The following is a 13,906-nucleotide window of genomic DNA, read 5'->3' as shown; positions in this document are numbered from 1 at the left end:
ACTAATTCAGATACCGATTTTGCATTGGCAAGCCTTTTCAGTGGCAATGTGTATGTTTTCACCAACAACGTGAATTACATAATAGAACTAGAACGGCACTCGGTAGAGAGCATACCTGCGCCAGGCTGAACACTTTATGTTTTGTATCCCATTAACAGGTCGGATCTGGATTCGGACTTTAATCAAAATCAAATCGACTTGTTCTAGTCACCTAACCAACTCATCCACCAAGTTTTGTAACAAGTTATCAACAACTTTTTGAGATATCGTGCTATATATCGTTCTTGGCACTATCACTCAATAATGAAGAATCACAAACAATTAAACATTCTCGTATCCGGATCCGGATTCGGATCTTCACCAATATTGAAACAATTCTTCCTTGTCGCACCCCCAAAGTCCGAATCCGTCCACAACTTTTTGAGATATCCTGCTGTATATCGTTTTTAGCCCTATCTCTCAATGGTGAAGAATCTTTTCTTTTCTTTTTTTTTCAGATTCAGATCCAGATCCGAATCTTCACCAAAATCTAATCATTTCGTCCTTGTCACATACTAAGGCTCTCCACCAAAATTTGTCTGAATCCGTCCACAACATTTTGAGATATCCTGTTCACAGACAAACAGGAATGAAAACATAACCTCCGCCCACCGTAATGATACAGATATATGTACCCAGCTAGATACATGCCGCAACTGCACTTGCTCTTTTCCAAAATAATTGGCCTGGTGTCATGCTCATGCTTCACAAGAAATACAACATTGAATGAATCGTGAATGTGGTCAAGCAGACATAATTAAATGGTTTTGGTCATATTAGACAGGCAGTGGCACAATGCAGAAGATTTTCATTGCAGAACGGTCAGTGCTTTGATACAATAAAGTTTCATTGACCTCGAAGCACGATAAACAGCGAAAAAAGTAACTTGCAAAATGGACAAAACACTTTTCAGATGATCATTGCGCCACAACAAAGAAAAATCAAGGATAACAACAGAAGGGAAAGCCATGCAGGTCAGGGTCATGGTTTAGGTCACTCTGAGCAAGGTTTGGGGTCACGGTTGGTTTTGAAGTGTGGTGGGCTGACCTTGCACAGCTAACAGCTGTTCTTCGGTAGACCAGCGGGCACTGATTCGAGGGTTCACCTGCACACATGATAAAGGAAGCTTGGTGTCAGATCAAGCACGACGCTGCCAATGGGGCTTAAGGTTGTTACAGCACCAAACAACTTTTTTTTTGAAAATAAACTAAATTAACCACCTCTCACTTTTTCTGAAATCGGTACGTTAGCCATCCTAACCCCGTCTCAAGAAAAGTAAATAATCGGTGCAGCTAATTCTTAGATTTACAGTATCTCCTGAGGCAAAACTGTTTGGTTAAATACAAACTTGAGCGAATGCAAATAACATAGCAGACATGTCCAGAATTCTTTCCAACAGCAATATTCTTTCCCAACTCTACTCGACATCCAAGCCATGCTTCTGGCCAAGAAAACCCAAAGAAAGCAACGAAATGGCTCCGATGTACAGGGCCCTAGATTTTTTTTTTTTTGTTGTTGTTTTGTTTTGTTTGTATACAAGATCGAGGCTCGTGAAAGAGCGAACATTAATCACACAGAAAGACAAACCGACACATAAAACACATAACATCGGGAGCGGTAGACAAGATGGGGAGAGAGGGGGAAGGACACAAACACAACATTTGAGAGCAGGGACCGAGAGACATGGAGACATCGAGAGATCTGAGAGAGGGCGAGGGCTTTGGGGGGGGGGGGCAAGGGAAGGGGGCGGTGGGAGAGGTATAAAACATATGGACACTGCCAGGACTTCCAGGAAAGAAGTTGGAATTTCAAACAAGGTGGATCTGGGGTGAATTAGCGGGGGTAGAAAAGATCAAGGTTTTGGATGGGGGAAGATAAGAGATGGTGGTGAACAGCTGTTTTAAAGACCTGGAGGGAGGAGTGGGATTGAAGGGAGTGAGGGAGTTTGTTCCAGAGGCGGGAGAAAAGAGGAATGAAAGAGTGAAGGTGAGCAGAGAGCCGAGATTTCGGCAGTTTAACCATCAGAGGGTTGCTGGCAGATCTTGTGCGACCTGTAGGAATATTTGGGGGACAGAGCACAGAGAGAGCTGGGGGTGCAAGGCCGGAGAGGAGTCGGTAGAAGACAGAAAGACCACCTACCTGCCTGCGGTGAAGTGAGTGAAAGGCCCTCAGAGATAGCTTCATCGCGGGAGATTCCAATAATTCTGAAAGCTTTGGTTTCAACAGCGTGAAGCCGAGCTAGGTGTGAGGCAGGAGCACCGGCCCATAGGGGAGAACAGTATTCCATTGAGCTGCGGATGAAAGCCTTGTATGTGGTGAGGAGCTCAGGTGTGCCGAGGAAGGACTTCGCACGACGGAGGATGCCCAGTCGGCGACTGGCTTTGGAGGCCAGCTTGGAAATGTGGTTTTCCCAAGAAAGATCATGGCAGATAGTGAGACCCAAAAGCTTGAGCGACAGAACTTCTTGGAGAGGATTGTTGAGAAAGTAGATGGGAGGGTTGTCGAGTCGATCTTTTCGGAGAGACATAGTAAGAGTGTGAGATTTGTCAGGATTGAAAGACATGTTCCACTTGTTTGACCAGTCTGTGATTTTGTCCAAGTCTTCAGAGAGTGAGGAGGCTGCAGACTGCCGATCTGAGGGAAGAGGAATGGAGCGGCAGAGAGTGGAGTCATCAGCAAAGAGATAGAGAGGATTTTCAAGAGAGTCAGAGAGATCATTGATGAAGACCAGAAAAAGCACGGGGCCCAGAACACTGCCTTGGGGAACTCTAGCCTGAACAGGAAGAGGAGATTAGAGAAACCCATTCAGGGCCACACGTTGACGACGACTAGAGAGGAAGTCCGCCAGCCATGCGTGGAGATTTCAATGGATACCAAAGGAGGAGAGTTTGGTGAGCAGAGCGGGGTGCCAGACCGTGTCGAAGGCACGTGATATGCCGAGGGAGACAGCTCTAATTTCCTGTTTGGCATTGAGGACCTCCATCCATTGTTGAGACAGCAGAAGCAGCATGTCCAGAGTAGAGTGACCTGGTCTGAAACCAAATTGATGATCAGAGATCAAGCCATTGGAGAAGAGGAAAGATTTCATATCCAAAGCAATGATGGATTCCATGACTTTGCTGATAATTGGGAGAAGTCTGATTGGTCTGTAGTTGCTAGGATCTGTTTTTGCACCTTTTTTGTGCATAGCGGTGATGTTGGCTGATTTCCAAGCAGATGGCAGTTGACCTTGAGCAAAAGAGAGGGTGAGATAGAGCGGCAGAGCAGGATTTTAGGACCCGTGGGCTGATGCCGTCGGGTCCAGTTGCAGAATCAGAGTCGAGGGTTGACAGAAACTTTTCCACCTTGTCAGGAGGAAAGGACACGGAGTCCAGGAGCAGCAGGGTACGACTGGGTATGGTGGGTACAGAGAGGGATGGGTTTGGGACACAAGATTTAGAGGCAAACACAGAGTTGAGGCATTCAGCTTTTTCACGTGCGGAGTTAGCTGTGTAACCGTTTGAGGTAAGGGAGGGGATGGAGGGGGAACAAACACCAGAAACGGATTTGACCAGACGCCACCAGGATTTGGAAGAGGGAGACAGATAAGAGAGTTCGGTCTTGAGAACGGAGAGATATTGTTTCCTAGCTCTCCTGAGGGTGGACACACACTTGTTTCGGGCTTTGTGAAAGGAAATGAGATTTCCTTCCGTTGGATTTGCTTTCCAGGAGACGAAGGCAAGTTGTTTCTGGGCAACAGCCTCACCACAAGATTCCGTGTACCATGGACGGGAGGAAGGGTATGACAACTGAAGACGAGATGGGATAAATCTGTGCATGAGAGAGAGCAATTTACTTTGGAAGAATTCCCAGGATGAGTTGATGTCAGAGGTGGTAGAGATGGGAGACCAGTCCAGATGATTGATGGCTGCTTGAAGACCGTGCCAGTTGGCCCGAGTGAAATGCCAGACTCGCCGACGCTGAGCAGGCTCCCTGAGGATGGTCAGAGAGATGTCCACTTTAACAAGGACATGATCAGATGATCCGATTGGAGCAGAAGAAGAGCAGCAGACATTTTCAGGGAAGTTAGTCATAACCAAGTCCAGAAGAGAAGATGTTCTGTTGACTGAGATCCGGGTCGGGAAATTGACAGATTGTGTCAGTCCCAGTAAGTCGCAGAAGTCCTTTGCTGAGGAGCCATGGCTGGTGAGAGAGGTACCCACACCCAGCCAACTGGCATGATGACAGTTGAAATCACCACATATGAGGAAGAGAGAGTTGGGTTGAGTAGATAGAAGTTGGTCCATATTATCAGACAGCGCGATGTAGATGGAGTCATCACTGTTTGGTGGACGGTACAACACACATATGAACAAGAGGTGGGAGCGAAGGGGAAGCCGTAGCCAGAGGTATTCCTGGGGGTGAGGTGGAGAGAGTGCAGTGCAGGGCGAGTGAGGAAGAGAGTTTTTGATAAAGATAGCAACCCCACCTCCAGGACGAGGCTCAGGTCTATCATACCGGAGGAGGGAGTAGCCCGGGAGAGATACTAAGGAATCAGAGACATCATAAAGGAGGAAAGTTTCTGTTAAGCAGATCACGTCTGGTTTGACAGAAGCAACCTGTATGGAGAGATCAGTTAAGTTTGAACGAAGGCCCCGGATGTTTGAGGTCCATACCGTTAATGAAGAGGAAGGGGGAGCATCAGATACAGAACAGGGGGGAGGAGGGGTAGGGTAAGATGTGGAAGAGGTGGAAGAGGTAGGGAGAGCTGTTGAAGGTGTGTCAGAGATTTCAGAATAGCTCGGAGAAAGGGCAGGATGGGGCGGACAAAAGGTTTGATGGTGATTGGGTGAGGCACAATGAGGTGTTATTTGAGGAGGGGGAAGAGCGAGGCAGAAGGTTGGGGGAGATGGAGGTGAGAGTTGGAAGGGGGAAGAAGCGGGGAGGACGCTTTGAGGAGGGGGAGTGAGGGGGGAAATTGAGAAGCAATGAGGGTGGGGAGATTTGAAGGGGAGGGGTGAGGGGGAGTTTGGGAGGGAAGGGACAAGGGGAGGGATTTGAAAGGGATGGGATATGGGGGAGATTTGGAGGGGAGGGGTGAGGGAGGAGTCTAGGAGGGGAGGGGCGAGGGGGCGTCTTGGCGGGGAGGGGTGAGGGGGTAGTTTAGGAGGGAGGGGGTAAGGGGGGAGATTTGAAAGGGATGGGTGATGGGGAAGATTTTGAGGGGAGGGGTGATTGGGAAGATTTGGAGGGGAGGGGTTATGGGGAAGATTTGGAGGGGAGGGGTGAGATTGGATTTTAGAAAGTGTATGATTTATGGGAAACGAACATTTATTGCAAAATGAGTTTCTTGTGACCTTCGAGTTAAAAATACGTTTAAGGACGCTGGATGGAGGATGGAGTGCAGGAGAGTTTAGGGAATGTAGAAAAAAGGCACTATAGGAGATGGATATTTTTTTGGGGATGAATTGATTTGGTAAGCAAGTCGAAAGGAGCCTTTTAAAGAAGAAGAAGAAAAAGGTGTTATAAAATATGACGGAATACATAACTTGAGGGGAAAGTGTAAACATTGAAGGTTAATAACAGTGAAAACTATCTGGGGAAATGGGGGAGAAACACGTGGTCGAAGAACGAACGAACGAATAAGAATGAATAAACGAATGAGAACAGAGAAGGAAATGTTTTTTTTTTTTTGTTTTTTTTGAGTTGAGATTTACACAAGGAAGTTGGCTATGGGTGAAAAGACTGGGAATACAGAGAACGAAAGTTATTGGATCACAAACGACGGACCGCTGAGAGAAAAACAAAGCCTCAAGGTTGTACAGTGTACACTGTACAAGGCCTCAACACACGACACAAATTAACACGATTTTCAATACAGGTATGAAAGATTTGCACCGAAAAATCTTCGTCGGGACACAATATACGTACAACACCATAAATAAATACAGTTTTAACGAAAATACAAATGGGAACAATCACTTAACTTCGATTTCAAATCGTTCGCTACGCGGCAAAGGCCTTGCTCGCGACACGGCAAACAGACGATCAATTTATGAAAGATAAACACCGAGAAACAACCAAAGTTGCACACAATAACTTCACACACCGAAAGATAAATACAGTTTCGACAAAATACAATTGTGAACAGACTTAACTTCGAAAAACGTGGAGACCGTGTGGAGCTTCGAAAATCCCTCCCACCGTCTCCGAGATCTCGCGAGACTCTCCTCCACCCCCCTCTTTATACTTCTCCCCCTCCACCCCCCTCTGCCTCCCCCCCCTCCCCCCAAGCCCTCTCCCTCCCGCAGATCTCTCGATGTCCCTGTTCTCTGCTGTTGTACTTGTGTGCTTCGAAAATCCCTCCCACCGTCTCCGAGATCTCACGAGACTCTCCTCCACCCCCCTCTTTATACTTCTCTTTATACGCGATTCTCCACCTCTTTATACTTCTCCTTCCTTCTCCACCTCTTAAATATTTCATTATACTTCTCCATTATACTTCTTATACTTCTCCACCTCTTTATACGCGAGACTCTGTAGCTCTAATCCATAACCCAATATCCAGTTCAACATGAAAAGTATCACAAGAACCACATTTGATATTAACAGGTAAGCACTGCATTCACGGCTAATAAAATGGTATGAAACGTTTTAAAGGATTGAGGGATTCAACGAGGCTGGCAGAGCCCTGCAGCTACATGATTATTTTTTGCTGCTGTCATTTTATAAACTTGAACAACTGCTATTAGTGCTGTGGTGAACCATTAGTCGTGAACGAGTTGTTGTTTAGTTGCCTAAGATTTTTAAAAAAAGGAAAAGGTGCATGGCTTTTACAGCAGAGTCAAATCAAGGTTATGTTTGTTGTGTTTTTGCAATTTTTATTTCATATCTGCAAAATGGCATAGCAGGCCACATACACCAAGCTATGTTAGTGTAATGTTTGGAACGAGATATATGTTAAGGTGCAGATTAAAAACACTAATTTATGACTTTTTTATTATTCTTTTTTGTATACAAGATTGAGGCTCGTGTCAGGGCTAACATTAATCACATAAAAACAAACGGACACATAAAACATATAATAAAGGGAGCGGGAGACAAGATGGGGGAGAGAGAGAAGCACACAAGTACAACAGCAGAGAACAGGGACATCGAGAGATCTGCGGGAGGGAGAGGGCTTGGGGGGAGGGGGCATGGGAAGGCGGGGGGGGGGAGGCAGAGGGGGGTGGAGGGGGAGAAGTATAAAACACATGGACACTGCCAGGACTTCTAGGAGAGAAGTCGGGATTTCAAAAAAGTGGATCTGGGGTGAAATTAACAGGGGTAAAAAGATCAAGGTTTTGGATGGGGGATGTTTTGGATGGGGTTGATAGAAGTAGATAGAAGAGAAGTTGATCCATTGACTGAGATCCGAGTTGAGAAATTGACAGATTGTGTCAGTCCCAGTTGGTCGCAGAAGTCCTTTCCTGAGGTGCCATGGCTGGTGTGAGAGGTACCCACACCCAGTCAGCTGGAGCGAAGCACACTTGGGTTTTTCTTAGCAATACAAAGAAATCCGGCTGAAAATGCTGTCGGGAATGCCGTCAGGAAGGCAACATCTTGTACAGTTCCCAGTGAATGGAGCCCCGTAAGAGACATTATCTGGGTTGATGCAGTTAACTGGAGATATTGCTGATTTGAGTTCGAAACTCAAACAGGGTAGGATTACTTGTATAGGTGAGATTGAATGGATCTATAAACAGAGGACTTTGAAGAGATTCAATGGGACACTGTTCTTTAGTACTTTGTCTGCAAATAAGTCTGGCCTCAGTTGGTCTTAGGCACTGTGTGATAAGAATGCGAAACTTTTGGATCAAATTAAAACACGGACAGCCACGTTCTTCCAAAATAATTAATAGCTACATTACACATTACCCGGTGTGTACCCCGGTTTAGAGGCGACTAAAAGGGTTGGCGTCAGGAAGGGCATCCGGCCAGAAAAACATTGCCTCAAAAAGAGAACCATGACAATTACAACTACATATGGGCAGGGTACAGCCCAAAGTACCCCGTGGGGAACGCCACTCCCCCTCGTCAAAACTCAAGGTGGGGAACCCGATCGAAGCAAGGGTGGAAATCACTCCATGAATGACGACAAAACGTCTGATGCCCGAAGTGGAGATCGGTTTCTGAGGTTTGGGACATGGAATGTAGAGACAATGACAGGGAGATCAGGAGAAGTGGTGGAAGTATTGGTCAGAAGAAGAGTGGACATATGTTGTGTGCAAGAGACGAGATGGAAGGGAAGTGGTGTGAGAATGGTGAAGGGTAGGCAGGGACAGAAATACAAGTTTGTGTGGCAAGGGTGCCCGGAGGCGTGCATGGCGTTGGTGTCCTGTTTTCTGAGGAGTTTGTAGACAGTGTGGTGAGTGTGACTAGAGTGAGTGATAGGTTGATGATGGTGAAAATGATGATTGGAAAGCTGTTGGTGAACATCATCTCGGGATATGCTCCGCAGGTTGGTCGGAGCGATGAAGAGAAGGACAAGTTCTGGTGTGCAATAAAGAAGCTGATGGAAAATGTGAAAAACGAGGAAGTTGTTGTCATAGGAGGAGACCTAAATGGACATGTGGGAAGGAGTATGGACGGTTTTGAGGGAGTTCATGGGGGTTACGGATATGGTGTGAGAAATGGAGAAGGTGAAAGGATTTCGAGTTTGCTGATGGAGCTGATTTGTTGAGTTGTAATACTCAGTTCCAGAAAGAGGATAATAAGCTTGTTACATACACGTCAGGTGGGTCGACGACAACCGTCGACTACCTGCTGGTGCGTAGGCGAGATAGGGGGCACCTCCGGGACACAAAGGTGATCCCGGGGGAGGAGGCTGTTTCACAGCACCACTTGGTTGTCTGCGACATAAGGGTGAAAGGTGCGAGGAGAGCTCAGTGTGTGAAGTACCAACCGAGAATGAAGGTCTGGAGGTTGAAAGAGGTGACAGTAAGGGAGGCATTAAAAGAGAGGCTGAGTAGGGTAGAGGATGATGTGGTTGAGCTTGAAAGTGGTTGGATGTCAATGAAAGATAGTCTGTTGGGAGCCGTTGGTGAGGTATGTGGATGGACAAAAGTACCACCGAGGCACTCGGAAACATGGTGGTGGGATGATGAAGTTGGAAAGAGGATTGACGAGAAGAGGAAGAGGTTCAAGGAGTGGCAGAAGGCGAAGGGTACGGGGGCAGAAAAAGCAGAGCATGAAAGTTATAAGGCAGCCAAGAAGGCTGCAAAGAAAGAGGTAAGAAAGGCGCAGGAGGCATGTAGGAAAATGTTCGGAGAACGCTTGGATTCGGAAGAGGCTCAGAGAGCGGTATTCAGGATTGCAAAGCAGATAGCGAAAGAGAGGTGTGATGTGATGGGGGTGAGTTGCTTGAAGGATGAAGTGGGACAAATCGTTGTGGACCCAGATGGAATTAAAGGAAGATGGAAGCGATATATGGAAATGCTGTTGAATGCAGAGAATGAATGGGATGGCAACATAGAGAGTAACCCAGTTTTAGGACCGGCAGAGAAGATAACTGAGAAGGAAGTGGAGGAAGCGATAAAAGCAATGAAGAGTAGAAAAGCGGGAGGGCCGACGGGAGTTGTGGGAGATATGTTGAAGGCAGCAGGAAGTTGGGGTGTGAAGAGAATGACAGAGATCTGTAAATCTGGTGGTGAAAGAAGGCCGCATTCCAGTGGATTGGGAACTGAGTACCCTCGTCCCTTCATACAAGGGGAAAGGTGACCCTCGTCCCTCTATACAAGGGGAAAGGTGACCCTCTGGACTGTGGCTCGTATCGAGCGATAAAGTAGTTGGAGCATGGAATGAAGGTATTGGAAAGGGTGTTGGAGAAGTGAATAAGGAAGAAAGTGAAGATTGATGAAATGCAGTTTGGATTTATGCCAGGAAGAGGAATGACAGATGCGCTCTTTATTGTGAGGCAGTTGCAGGAGAAGTACATGGAGAAGAGGAAGAAAGTTGTTTCTTGGTTTTGTTGATCTGGAGAAAGCATTCGATAGGGTTCCATGCGAAGTAGTGACATGGGCATTGAGGAAGTTAGGAGTGGAGGAATGGTTGATCAGAGTAGTGATGGCAATGTACAAAAGAGCGCGCACAGCTGTAAGGACGAAGGCCGGGAAGAGTGGTGAGTTTGAGGTGAAGGTGGGAGTGCATCAGGGGTCGGTACTAAGTCCACTACTATTTGTAGCAGTGATGGAGGTGCTGGCTCAGAACGTAAAGGAGGGTTTACCGTGGGAGTTGTTGTATGCAGATGCTCTGGTGTTGATTGCGGAAAGTATGGATGGACTGAAGGAAAAGGTGAACAAGTGGAAGGAATGTATGGAGACAAAAGGTCTGAAGGTGAATATCGGAAAGACGAAGGTAATGGCAAGTGGTAAAGCATGTGGTGAGGTGGAAAGAACTGGGAAGTGGCCGTGTGCTGTGTGCAGGAAGGGTGTCGGAGTGAACTCCATTCAATGTCCAATGTGCGCTGAGTGGGTTCATCAAAAATGTAGTGGTCTGAGGGTCATTAACCAGTGTGGCAGCTACATTCAAATGTAAGGTGTGCACAGAGGGAGCTGCAGATGGAGGAAATGTTGAGTTGGATCTTGGAGACGGCGTGATGCTGGAAGGTGTGAAAACATTTTGCTACCTCGGAGACATGCTGAATGGAGAAGGTGGATCAGACTCGGCAACGGTTGCTGGAGTGAGATGTGCATGGAAGAAGTTTCGGGAACTGAGTGGCGTGCTGAGGAGGAGGGGAGTGTCGTTGAAGCTGAAGGGAAAGGTGTATGCTGCATGTGTGAGAAGTGTTATGATTTATGGGAGCGACACATGGGTAATGAACGTAGAGCAGCAACAAAGGGTGGAAATGCGAATGGTTTGGTGGATGTGTGGAGTATCGTTGAGAGAGAGGAAGACAAATGATGAATTGCGAAAGATGATGGGAATAGAGCCTGTGATGGATGCTGTGAAGAGAAACAGGTTGAGATGGTTTGGTCATGTGTTGAGGCAGGATGAAAGTGACTGGTTGAGAAGAGTGATGGAAATGAATGTCGAAGGAAGTAGAGGACGGGGAAGACCGAGAAAGACTTGGCTAAAGATGGTGGAAGAAGAAATGCGGGCAAGGGGGTTAACAAGGCGAGATGCAGAAAATAGGGCAAAATGGAGAAGATTGTCATGGGGACCGCAAGGGTAACCCCCGCTCTAGCAGGGAAAATGGCCTTAAAATGCATGTTGTTTGTTGTTGTATTACACACAAGGACACAAGAGAATGCCATTTCACCCATCAAACCTGTGCCGCATAGACACCACACTAATTCAATCAACTTACATTTATAAGGGAGAGAGGAAGAGGAGTGGGGATGAGAACAGTGGGGCAGGAACACACATCGCCAGGGTCCATGCAAATTCATGTGATGCGCCACTATCTTTGGTCACATTTCCCTTCAATTGGATTACATGGGAGCAACGCTCTCACGGGGGCGACTTTTGTTTATGGATATTTTCGCTTCTGTACATTTGTAGACAGTTTTGTGATTTTTCTGGAATCGTGGCTTAAAGTTACAGTATGCAAATTTTCAACTTCTTAGCCAATGTAGAAAGTATGAAACATTTATATCAATGAGTGAGGAGTGAGTGGTTAGAAGTACGAATATATACTGCTGTGCAAAAGGTTTTGGATTCATTTGGAAGTGGTACAGTACTATGTATGCTGTGCAAAAGTCGAAGACTTTTTGCATTTTTCTACTCTGGTGCATCTTTAACCCCTCTCCCAGGCAGCAGGAGATGGGGTTTTGCAATCACGTGTGTGTGTGTGTGTGTGTGTGTGTGTGTGTGTGTGTGTGTGTGTGTGTGTGTGTGTGTGTGTGTGTCTGTCTGTAACTTGTTTTTTTTCCATTTGAGCTTTTGTCATCAAATTTTAAATTTTCAACGAAGCTTTTTTATTAGAATATGGAGAAGTCAAATTAAATATTTTGTAAATTAATATTTTGTTTAAAGGTCAAAGTCACGTAAAATCATCAATTTTTATGCAATTGACCTGAAATTTTAAGAATTTGCATATTTGGTCACTAAATTGGTTCACTAATCAAAAGCTATAAGCTGATTGGTTTTTATATCAAAGGTCAAAGCCAAGGTTGCATAAAAAAGTCAATTTTCATTTGATTGACTTGAAATTTGAACAGGGTTTGCATATGTGGTCACTGAATTGGTTCACCAATGAAACACTTTCGTCATGTTTAGTTTTGAGGTCAAAAGGTCAAGGTCGCCTAAAATCGTCAACTTTTGTATATCTTTTTAGCTGTTTTCGTCATGTTTAGCACATGGAAGAAGAAGAAGTCTGAATACAAAGCGGGAGAGGACGGACAGGCTTTGCATTTTCAGATAAATACTTTCTAGTTTTTATTTGATTAGATGTACAATTTACAGAAAGTGGTGCCGCTGAAGCAATTTCTCGACAAGGGTTGTACTGGGTGGTTTGCCATTGCCTTCTCAGTGTTGTTTGCCCTTGCTCTATCCTTTTAAATACTGAGTGTCAAGCAGGGAAGTGGCACGTACCATGTCTTTTTTAAATAACATCTTTGGTATGACTCGGCCAGGATTCGGACCACACACCTCCCAGACTCAGAGCGTACGGGCACTCTAATCATTATGCCACCAAGCCTGGTTAACTCTGATGCACAAGGAAACCAAAACTTTGTGTTTTATACAAATACACCTTTATGAAAAAGAAAATCCTATTCTCAAATAACCAAATTTATACACAATATACGTTGATATAAACTAATAGAGTATGTCCATCCTTTTCCTTCCAAACCATTGAAATTATTCTAGTTACACTTTCAAATAATTATGTTCTAAACTTTTGTGGAATGGTGTTCCATACCACTTCCAAGACCTTCTGAAGATCATCTTAGTTGCTGAGATTCCTTTTTACTTTTTTGGCCAAATAGTCCCATACAGCTTCAATAATATTGAGATCTGGGATTTGAGGGGGTCATTCCATGTGTTGAAGGTCTCCAGGTTCCTCTTTATTTTGCAAATACATTTTAACTATTCCAGCTGAGTGTTTTGGATCACTCTTGTTGCATCACTGGGGACAGCATGGTAGACTAAAATTTGTTTCGACATTTTTTGTCGTCATATATTGTCTTCGATTATATCCAAATAATTGAAACTTTGACTCTTGTGTCCAAAGCACCTTTGGCCATTGCGCCATAATCCAATTTCTGTGTTATTGTGCATATTGTTATGGTTTTGGAATAAAGGATAATTCCCCCTCGTAGGTAGACGCACCACAACATGAAGCCTCGCGATAGTTCAGTTATTTCTTAGTGAATGTAAGCGTAGTCCAGTCCTGTGTTAGTTTTGCGTTGAGCAGGTCCGTGAGTAGGGCGGTTCTTTTGGCGATAGCATGCCACGTGGCAGGCCTGAACAAGTCTGGCGAGGCCGAAGGGAGGCGCTGCAGGAGGGAGTGGTCGGTAAGCACAAGCCGCCAATCAGGGCTCGAGGGGAGTGGCTAACCACGACGATGAGAGGTGGGGTTTTGGAATATTCGAGTAGGGCCGGGGCGGAGCCATATAACCCTGCTCCGAGCCCCCCCACCTCAGATGAGACGAGAGAAGAGGTGAGAAGAGTTCTGAGTCAGAGTCGTGTGCACGTCAGTCAGAGCCGGAGAGTATCGTGAGTCCAAGTGCTGAGTTACAGTTCCCTGTGAGACGAGTTCAAGTTCCCTGTGAGAGTGAGTCGAGTTGAGTTGAGCTTGAGCACGCACGAGAACGCACCGCAGAACGAGTGCATTGAATTGCGGTGATCGAAATTGTACATGAACTTTCCCCGTGCCCTGCGCTGTATTAATCGCGCGCTCGAGAGG

General features: G+C 45.8%; 1 protein-coding gene across 3 annotated transcripts in view; it reads right to left on the bottom strand.

The window, feature by feature from the left end:
• LOC137415993 (REST corepressor 3) overlaps positions 1–13,906 on the bottom strand; it is a 168,747-nt gene that overhangs the window by 9,079 nt on the left and 145,762 nt on the right. For all 3 annotated transcript variants that reach the window (XM_078784380.1, XM_068101516.2, XM_068101517.2), the window contains one exon: positions 1,087–1,144. In XM_078784380.1, the coding sequence (XP_078640506.1) occupies positions 1,087–1,144 (58 nt within the window). The remainder of the gene's footprint in view (positions 1–1,086; positions 1,145–13,906) is intronic.

The sequence above is a fragment of the Myxine glutinosa genome, chromosome 9 (assembly GCF_964187855.1).
Source record: "Myxine glutinosa chromosome 9, kmMyxGlut1.1, whole genome shotgun sequence".
Lineage (NCBI taxonomy): Eukaryota > Metazoa > Chordata > Myxini > Myxiniformes > Myxinidae > Myxine > Myxine glutinosa.
Note: the sequence above shows the minus strand (reverse complement) of the source record. Positions and strands in the feature narration are given on the sequence as shown.